The 10,790-nt window shown below is 40.8% G+C and overlaps 1 protein-coding gene across 2 annotated transcripts; it reads right to left on the bottom strand.

The window, feature by feature from the left end:
* Window positions 1-1,285: 1,285 nt before the first annotated feature.
* Window positions 1,286-3,955, bottom strand: LOC134205820 (lachesin-like). Of its 2 annotated transcripts, XR_009978207.1 has the most exons (6): window positions 3,598-3,954; window positions 2,982-3,235; window positions 2,248-2,771; window positions 2,050-2,189; window positions 1,884-1,987; window positions 1,286-1,813 (listed from the first exon to the last, which is right to left on the bottom strand). XR_009978207.1 is itself a non-coding variant. In XM_062681434.1 (5 exons), the coding sequence occupies exons 1-5, from the start codon at window positions 3,656-3,658 to the stop codon at window positions 1,698-1,700; spliced, it is 1,095 nt and encodes a 364-aa protein (XP_062537418.1). In that variant the 5' UTR covers window positions 3,659-3,955; the 3' UTR covers window positions 1,286-1,697. The 2 variants fall into 2 exon arrangements, 1 of the variants encoding a protein (XP_062537418.1); XM_062681434.1 differs by lacking the exon at window positions 1,884-1,987 and having other exon boundaries at window positions 3,598-3,955.
* Between the last annotated feature and the right edge of the window lie 6,835 nt (window positions 3,956-10,790).

Raw genomic sequence — 10,790 nt, 5'->3', positions numbered from 1 at the left:
CCCATGTTGAACCTAAAATTAACCACTTTGTTTTCCTATTCCCATTTCCAAAAGTCCTAATCTAACGTAATAATTTGCCTACAGTGCTGAAAATTTCTCCCGCTTAGAATCATAGAGGCGTAACTGTATTGATCGATTTCTCTTCATCGTTTTTTCGTCCGTTAGTAACTCAACCAAATTAAAAGTTACAACCATGATTGTTGCTTGTGGTGCAAGCTGCAAGCTGTAACTATCCTTTATCACCCAAATCATAAAATCTAGAGTAAACTGTTGAATTTCACTACATTGATAAGAAAACACCGCTGAAAAGAAATCGATCAACGCAGTTACGCCTCTATGATAATAAGCCCGATATTTAGTCGATTTTTTAGCATAAATAAAGAAATGCTTCTACTATGTACGTATTGGTTCTCTTGGAAAATTACCAGAAAAAGCACGTGGTTTTCAAGATGGCAGATTTGTGGCTTTGTTTTATAATCACCTTAAGATAAGAATTGTGATTTGATCAGTGATTTTCTCTGCAACAATCTTCCTCGATCTTCCTTATTCCTTCTACCGAAAGTCTACCATTTCACTCCAAAAACGAAGTTTATAGTCTGTCCGTGTGTATGTGTGTGTTGGTGTGCGCACGAGAACCGAAAAACATTTGCCAACTTTCCAACAAAGCAATTCTCTCCCAGTTTTCTTAGAACAATTCAAGCTCTATCTGGAATAAGGGCGAATGTCGCAAGAGAGGATTCTCTTCATCGACTTCCCCTCTTTTTAATAAAAGTGACAAGCAGCGGATTTCTTTGTGATTTATCACCTCAGCACGATAGAAAACAATGCGAACTTGCATTCTGAGGCGATAAACTGCAAAGAAATCCTCTGCTTGTCACTTTTATTTAAAAGAGGGGAAGTCGACGAAGAGAATTCTCTCTTGCGACATTCGCCCTTTTACCAGATAGAGCTTGAATTTGCACATGACGACCTAATTGTGTTGTGAAAATGGTGTATCTAATCATACATACATAGATGGTTGGAGAAACTCAAAAACAGAGACAAAACAAAAGAAGTCGACTTCGGTCAATTTGTTGAATCACATACAGTGGATAAAGTTCAAAAGCCAATAATGATCTGAAAAATTGTAAAGCTCATGTACAAATAGAAATAAAATGTATGAGAAAAAAATTATTATTAATAGAATTGAACTTTCTTGTGTATGTTTTACATATTGGCCAAGAAGCAAATCGCTTAGCAAAGGGTACATTTCGTGTCAGTATTAGATTTAGTTAGATGACACTGCTTATCGTTTTTATTCGCACACGTTGCATTTTTATTACGTTACAACTAACACTAAAACGAGCATTCTTGTAATAGGTTTCAGTCTACCAGGATGTCAAATTTGTATTAAATTCATGTCATATTATGCAAAGCCAAAATCTAACGGTTGGCATTTTTTGTACAGATTTTTGTTTAAACATTAGTAGCGTTTGTGCCTCGAAAATAATCTACACGAATATGGAAATTTTTCTTCTCAATAAGTAAATGCTGTTCAAAAGGGATATGTGTTTTGAATGGAAATGATGGACTTCATATTCGAGCGAAGTCCAAACGATCCGGGTCTATAGTGCTAGTTTGGTTGTCTGATGAAGTAGGATTTTCAGGTAATTTTGATTTTTGTTTTGGCTGTTTAGCGTTTAGCTTCTCCTTCTTATTCACAACAGCGTTGCCAGCAGTACCGTTATCGTAAGGATACCCAAATGACTCACCAAAACGCGGCCCGAGCTGGACCACTTCAGCCCGGAGAAGTTGATGTTGGGTATACGTTGCTCTATTAAAAAAAAACATTATTTAGTTAGCTTTGATGAAGACCAGACAAATTTGCTAAAAAATAAACATACCTTTCATAAAAATCATCAAGAAATCAAAATTCAACCAAGGATTGACTAAACTACGGAAGTACAAAATCAACTACAACATCAAAAGGGAACTGGGATAACCGATTCTAAAATAATGAATGAAACCATAATGAAACAACACTTTCGAAATCCAATAATCACTCCATACCGTAGAGGTTCAGTCTTGCTTCAGCGTGGCCAACTTTATTGGAAGCCTTGCAAATATAGTCTCCGTAGTGTGAGCTTTCAACGGAGGTGATCTTCACAGTAGATGTCGTTACGTCATCCGGTTGGCCAGTTTGAGTTATTCTGCAAATGAAAATTAACATAATTCGAAGAATCCGCTACGTGATTTGACTTGACGAACCCGTAAGAGCCACCATTGTGTATTTGGTGTCCATTCTTGAACCAAGAAACCGCAGGCGATGGAAAAGCTTGAACTACACACTCCAGCTCAATATCATACTCAGTAGCTTGGGCTATCTTTGGGCGTGGCACGGAGATCACGGGAGCGAACTCCACCTCAAGGTTGATGGTGCGGGAGTCTGGCTTACCAACTCCATTATCCGCGTTGCAGAAGTATGTACCACGGTCTTCCCTGGACAGCGCAGGCAAAGATAGCTCATTTCCCAAAAAGCTCTGACCGCCGATTGGGAGAATGGCGCCATACTCCCGTTTCCAGGAGATCGATGGGCGTGGATAGCCCTCCGCGGTGCAAGTCAGCTTAGCGTCTTCCCCTTCCGCCTTGGTAACAGTCGTCGCCATCAAGTTATCAAGCAGTAGCGGTGGATGACGAACCTGGAGCTCCACAGTGGCGGTCACTTTGCTGGTGCTGTTCACCTGAATCTGGCACTCATACAATCCGGCATCCGTATTCACGATATCGCTGATCTGGAAACCAAAGGGGAGATTTGCAATCACAAAAGGGTTGTTAATTAGATTCCTGTCCATACGTTGGAATGGACTCCACTGGGAATTGGGCAATAACATTTACAATAGGGGAAAATGCGAATGCACGAGCTCACTCAGATGGAGTTATTAAAATGCATAATTGATGAGATGCTCTTTGAGCTCAATGGGGGAAAAGTTCAATCTACCTACCGTCAGAGTGTAGTTCATGGTATTGTTCTTTTTATCAACGTTAACTGTGAATCGGTCCTCTGCCACTGCCAATGTGGGCCCCAAAGAGATAGAATTCACATTTTGTGATCTTTCCCTGTTGGTCTTCTGCCACCCAACCGTAAATTTGCCCACGTTGTCAATATCGCACTCCAACGTCACTCCTTCCCCGATATCCTTGATCTGTTCTGGACTAATCGATGTGATGGTCGGAAGAGCCTGCTGCTGCGCTGCACCTACGAAGTGTGGCAAAATCAGATTAAATTCGTATTTATTAAGCGATTCACCATCTGGACAGCTAAGATGAAACATGCCGAGCATTCTGCCAACAGATAACTTCGCGTATTTGAAACAAATAAAAATAATCGCTGCGATACGCATTGGGTCGCGTGTCATCATTCCCCTTCTTATCAATGAAACACTCGAAATTTTGCTTTACGAGGGTTCAAATTTCCCGTGCCGGCTACAACACCATTTCATTCATCAATCCATACGTGCGCCGCTTCCTCATCACTTATTCATTCTCTGATATGGCTTGCCCATAGCACAGCATCCCGATTGGGAGGCTTCAGGCAGCTATCACCATGGTTACACTTACACAGATTTGCAGCCACTGCGATCAGGCAAATTATTTGCCGCTTCAACGATAGAAACCTCATAATTGCTGAGCCTTGTAACAGGAACACTAAACGTTCGTCCACCCGCAACTAGCTCAAGAGTTCCAGTCGAATCCCTTGCGGGGAACAGAATCCAGCAGAAGAATAATCACGCACGCACCGGGAGGTCCCCCACCTCTGTCCACACACCGAAACTCTCACTTTCCTTGACTCAAGGGAGTAGCATATAAAAAAAACGGTGTACCAAGAACGGCACCGACCAACCGCAGAAAGTCACGCTGAGATACTACAATAAGCATAAAGTGTTACCGAATGAAAGGCCAAAAGAGAACTGATGCTGCGAGAGCGAAGGAAGTCCTTCTGGAGCTCTGGAGGCATCGCTGCATATTGGAGAGAAATAGAGGATCCTGGAAAACGGTGAGCGAGGTGAGAGAACTACGTATGTACCCACACCATGATAAAAGGAAGGCAGACGGAGAGAATTTACATATTTGGTAAAGGGTAGTATTGTATATGATACGCTGGACAGATTTTATTTCAACACTAGCTGTATATACCCGGCCTTGCTCGGAGTTGCCAGTTTGATGCGCAGTTTTTTCACAATCGGAAAATGAATAAACCAATTGGTCAAAAGGATAATTGTGTTTTCTTATTGATACTTCATCATTTGATTAAAATAAGGCAGATTTCATTTGAAAACATTGACTACACAGACAGAAAAAGTTGTTGAAATTTACACGAAAGTAATGCACATAAAGGGAATGCCAAAAAGAGCGTAAATTTAAACGTTATTTCCACCTGAATGTATGCAATTTGTATTGCATTATGTCACTTTTTATACGAATAGGTGTCATAATGCTTTGTAAATTGCATACATTTAGGTCGAACTTGTTGGAAAAGATCCATGTACGCCCTCAATAGTGTAATTTTCCATGTCTTTATTCTTTACGCGCTGATTACTTTTCATTATTTTTTTCTGTGTAATTTTGAAAAAGGGATCAAACCCAAAATCGCCATATTCCGGGCAAACGTCTATTTCTAAAGAAGGAAAACCATCCACCGATTCCTTATTCCGGGAAAACGTCTATTTTTAAAGAAAGGATCACATTCACCATCCAGAAGGAAACACATTAATCATTGCTTTTCACATGATTCCGATGAAGTGTTGAGTTGATCGATAACTAAACAATACAACTCCCCCACACCCTCCCCTTTTCCATCCTTAACCCACTCTCGTCGTCTCTTTAATATAAAGAACTAGTCGACCCGGCAGACGTTGTCCTGCATAGTAGGCGAAAACGCGCGGTGAACTGCCGATGCAAAATTTTCATACGAATCTTAATTTTAGTTTTTCACGATTTACTCAACCTAACTGGTGAATTTTGCATGAGGAAATATCATATAAACCCGTCGGAAACGATAATGAACATAATTGCTGAAGGAATGAATAAAATCCATCCAGCCGTTTTCGAGTTATGCGGATACGAACACAGACCATTTCATTTTTATATATAAGAAGATGTGTGTTCCAAATTTGACTGGAATCGGCCAAGGGGAGATCAGAAGTTACATTGAGGTGATTGAGAACTGAACAATGCCAGTGCCTCCACAACCTTCCCGTTTTCTAAATATCATCCCTATCATCTTCGCCTTCTTAAGAAAAAGAATGTTTGTTCCATATTTGGTTAAAATCGGGCAGAAGTTATGCTGGAACATTGGATAATTGCATACCTTGCTTTTATTCATTAATGATTAATCATAATCATATAATTTTTATACCTTTTAAAATCTGGAATAAAGGTTACTCGATTATTGATCACTATGCAAATCTTTCAATTTGATCATTCATAATCATTTATCATTAATCATATAATCGTTAATCATACTCCAACGGTTTTTTCTTCATTATTCATAATCGTTAATCATTGTCAGTCATCATTGTCAAAATGAATAAATCATTAATCATAATCTTTAATCATAGAGTTGAATGATTTAATCATTTAATCTGGTTGGAATTGGTCCTGGGGGTTGGGAGTTACACTGAATTGCTCGTTTTCTAAAGACAACCCCTTCCCCCTTACCCTCCCTCTTTTCTCAATGACCATTTCATCCCCTTTGTTATCTTCTCCTTGGGATAGAGAATGTGTGTACCAAATTTGGTTGAAATCGGTACAGGAGTTCAGAAGTTACACTAAATTGCCCGTTTTCTGCACAATACCCCTCCCCCTTGTCCAAATTACCCTCCCATACGATCGGCTCCTCATAGTGAATATGTGTATAAAATTTGATTGAAAACGGTCGTGGGGGTTGGGAGTTACACTGAGTTGCTCGTTTTCCAAAGACAACACCTCCCCCTAATACCCTCCCCTTTTTCCCAATGACCATCCCACCCCCTTTGTTATGTTTTCCTTATGATATAGAATGTGTGTACCAAATTTGGTTGTCTAGAAGACCTAGAAGATCTATATCTAGAAGACCGCAGGAAACGAATAGTGGTTTGGAAAATCACAAAGCGTGTCGAGGCGACCGATAAACAACAGATTATGGTTCAAACGAGACGAGCCAGCCTTGAGCTTGAAGTCTCTTTAATAAAGATTAAAAAAAATTGGCTTGGAAAATCACAAAACGTATCTTGAAACCGCTGGGAAACGGATTGTGATTTGGAACATCACAAAGCGCGTCTGGAAGTCCGCTGTAAAACGGATTGTGATTAGGAAAATCACGAATCTCGTCTGGAAGACCGTTGAAAAACTGGAAGTCATTGGCCGAATGCCACTAGTCCTAACGAACCGTTAGGCCGAAACTCATCTGGCCGAAAGGGTCTATCTGCCGAAAGGGTAATTTGTCCGAAAGGTTTACTTTTTTCCGAAAGGATCACTAGGCTGAAATGGTGATTGGGACGAAAGGGTCGTTTGGCCGAAAGGGTCGTATGGTCGAAAGGGTCGTTTGGATGAAAGGGCCATTAGGCCGAAAGGGTCATTTGACCGAAATGGGTCGTCTTATTCAATACTCTTGCACTCCAACATGCACTCACTGCAGTGGGAGTTAAGAACTAAACTTTCAAACACTTACCGGTTAGGAATAGGTGGCAACTAATTTCTACCGTCTAGGTATTTTGTTTATCCAAGGTAAAGATGCAATCTCTCAGTGGACACGACAAAGTAGAAGTTGCAGTATGAAACAAAGATAGGTGAACTTAAAACCCTAAGGAGTGCGCCGATTTAAATAATCTCAACTAGCGACTCATTTTACATTCTTCATTTATTAATTAATCCATGCAAGGACTTAGAGAGAGACGATTTATAATGGTGTACATACGCTTTTGTTGCTGTCTCGTTGGCTTACATTGCTGATTCACGGCGAGGGTCGTTGAGGCCTCTTCTGTAGACGGTTCCTTCGGCAAGATTCCGGAGATGGTGGTCGCTCATCTTGGCCAGCTGGATTAGATGGCGGAATGCCGGATGGCTCGGCGGATGCCGGAGATCATGGTGGGCCGATTCGGGCCGGTCGAGGGTCGGCAGGCGTATTCGGACGACGGGCTGCCGGATGGTTCACCTGATGGGCTTGCCGGGGATCGTTGTAGGGCCGATTTCGTACGGTGGTTTGCCGGCGAAGCCCAAGCAGCACAAGTCTAATGAAACTGGTTACAGCAACCTAATTGTGACTAAATCGGGTCACACATAAGCTACTGTGATCCATGTACAACAAGTGTGCTGCTCGGGAGGTGGTCGCTGGTTGGCAGGCCGCTTAGGACGGCGACCCGACGGATGGTGCGGCTGATGGGCTTGCTGGGGATCGCGGTCGATGGTCAGCAGGCCGATTAGGACGTCGTGCTGCCGAATGCGGCTGATGGACTTGCCGGGGAGCTAGGTCGAGCTTCGGCAGGCCGGTTAGGGCGGCGTGCTCCTGGATGATGCGGCTGATGGACTTGCCGGGGATCGTGGTCGAGCATCGGTAGGCTGACCATACGTACCGTATTTAACGGGACAGTCCCGTTTTTTGGAGCTTATTGGGCTGTCCCGTCGTAATCTAAAAAATCCTCAGTTTGTCCCGTTTTTCATTGATTCGTCCAAAGATCTCCAAAATATTATTAAAACTAATTGAATATTTTTGGCAGGAATCTAAAACGAAATACAAGGAAAGTAGACGAAACCCATCCAAAAAAAGTTTGAGATGGTAAGTTATTAGTGTTGCTTTTAAAAGAATGCTATCTATTTCCAGATTAGGATTATCTTGGATTTTTTTTCTTGCGCAGTGGGTAATTCTATTTTTCTTCAAATTTGCTTTATCACATATTTTTCAATCGTTTGATTCTTTTCGAAACATTAGGAATCATTCAAAATATTTCTGAAAAACTCTGACTATTTCGAAATCATCCGCTGTTTTGAAAACGACGACATTAAAAAAATAGTTTATAAATGAGCCGAACAAAATCAAGTTTAAGGCAAAGCGAGGGAAAATTCGTTCAGATTTCAGTCCTCACGTACTATGAGGCTAGTTTACAGATCATGCGCTTTTCTGATAATTTCGCTTCCATATGTATGCAGGGATCTCATTGGCCCGATTTAAAATATAATCATGTGGAAATCTCCGAGAGTCCGAGCTGTAAACCAGCCTACAAATTAGCCAGGATTTATTTTATTGTATGAGTGGAGCAATGGACAACGCCAACCATATTTATGGAAACAATTGAAATTACATTTTATTAATATTCTTTCCTTGTTGAAATTCTTGTTATTCTTATCCGCAGATTTATCCTCACTTATATTCATTAAAAAAAGTTTAAGCACGGCAAATCAAATATCCCACCCTATTGCTCTTTCGAATTTATCTTTTGACATTTTTTTTTTCTTAAAATAATGCCCAAACCACCTAATGTATTAATGACTATTTATTGATATTTTCAATTGTTCAGGATTAGAAAAGTTTCTGATATTAGTCAGTAATACAATCCTTAATGCATGTTTATGATTGAATTAAAATAAAATTTCAAAATTCCACTTCCACGTTCTTTTGTGTTTTTGTCCGCGTTCCTTTGAAAAAATGAAATATTTGTAGTTTAACATTTTTCCACAACTAACTTAATACAATGGAAATGAGGCGCATAAATTTTGAAATTTCCACAGCGCTTGAATTTTGTCACAAGGTTTTTTTTTGCATGTCCGGTTTTGCAAGTGCATTCGTCTCGTTTTTTCACCGAAATAATCTGGTCAGCCTAAGCATCGGCAGGCCGGTTAGGGCGGCGTGCTGCGGATCCCAAGATGACCACGGAGGCGGCTTGTCGATAGCGTTTTCTGGGCCTCGACCCGGGTCCTGGAGACTGCTGCGGATAAAAGAAGTCCCTCGGAAAAGGGTCACAAAAGAAAAGACCCTGTTCTGGACCTTTTCCCTTTGTTTTTTTTTTGTTTTCTCTCGATAGATTTATTACAGTTTCAGGGCTATTTTTCCACTGAGAAATAGTGATTATTACAAAACATTGATGCATGCAACCGTCTTCTTACTTTGGTAGTCCCGTTCCAATTATGCTGGATGACCTTTTCTTTGGATGGTTTTGTATTTTACCTTTGGGTGTTAAATTTTAAGAACCAGAAGTTCGTTAATGTTGGCAACCATTCTGCAACGGTATATAAATTTACCACAAGGAAACTGAATGAGTGCCCGCTCAAACCGCTGCAAAGATATCACGCATTTGGGTTTCTGTAAAGGGTAGTATTGAAGAAGCATTGCGGCTCATACATGGTTCGTTACAACTGGATGTACGTCGCCAGTAAGGTTGTAACGTAGATTATTTATTTTTTTCATTATGTTGGGGTAAAAAAATTCGAAGCTCACCGGCGACGTGGATTATTGAGAAGGATGCTTGTGGAGGAGCCACCAAGCTACATATTGACACATTGAGACGTCTCTCTTTTCACTCTTCATTTATCACTTCTCGCTGTAAAAAAAAAAGAAAACCGCGAAGTGAATAGTTGGACGTCTCAATACTCACTTTGCGCTCCTCTTTTTTACAGTGAGAAGTAAGAAGTGAGGAGTAAGAGGTGAGCTGTCTCACTTTTCACTCCTCATTTATCACTCCTCGCTGTAAAAAGTGAGAAACGCGAAGTGAGTAGTGAGACGTCTCAATACTCACCTCGCGCTCCTCAATTTTACAGTGAGAAGTGAAAATTGAGGAATGAGAATTGAGACGTCTCTCTTTTTACTCCTAATTTCTTACTTTTCAAATGACTTATTTGGCCAAATGACCCATTCGGCCAAATGATCATTTCGGCCAAACGACCCTTTCGGCCAGACGATCCTTTCGTCTGAATGGGCCTTTCGGCCATATGACTCTTCCGGCCTAATGACCCTTCCGGCCAAATTACTCTTGACATATTCGGCCAAATGACCTTTTCGGCCAAATAACCCTTTCGGCCAAATGACCCTTTCGGCCAAATGACCCTTTTCGGCCAAATGGCCCTTTCGGCCAAATTTCCCCTTTCAGCCAAACGACCATTTCGACCAAATGATCCATTCGGCCAAATGGCTTTCGGCCAAATGACCCATTCGGTCAAATGACTTTAGGCCTAATGAATGAAAAACCATAATGAATGAAAAACGGATTGTGGTTTGGAAAATCACAAAGCGCGTCTAGAAGACCGCTGGAAAACGGATTGTGCAATGGAAAATTACAAAACGCGTCTGGAAAACCGCTGGAAAATGGATTGTGGTTTGGAAACTCACAAAGTGTTTCTTGAAGACCGCAGGAAAATAATTTGTGGATTGGAAAATCACAAAGCGCGTCTAGAAGACCGCTGGAAAATGGATTGTGGTCGGGAAAATCACAATCCGCGTCTGGACCTGAGCAGGAGCGACGACCTCGATAACAGAAATTGCTATGAACAAGCCTTGCATAAGAGGTAAAATACCAAAAAAATAATACCAAAAACTTCTATGCACAATACTTGAGGCATAACATGCTTAGGTATTTCAATACCAAACGAATAATAATTGGTTATGCATTTGGTACTGAAATTCAATTTAATAACTAAGTATGTTATGGCTTATGTAATGTGCATATTAGAATTTGGTATTATTCCTTTGGTATTTTACCTCTTATGCAGGTCTAGTACATAACAGAGTATGGTTTCAATAACAGAATTAGGTATTATTGAGCCAATTTCTCCTGCTCGGGGAA

Source organism: Armigeres subalbatus, chromosome 1 (assembly GCF_024139115.2).
Source record: "Armigeres subalbatus isolate Guangzhou_Male chromosome 1, GZ_Asu_2, whole genome shotgun sequence".
Lineage (NCBI taxonomy): Eukaryota > Metazoa > Arthropoda > Insecta > Diptera > Culicidae > Armigeres > Armigeres subalbatus.
This window is presented reverse-complemented; position numbering and strand designations above follow the sequence as displayed.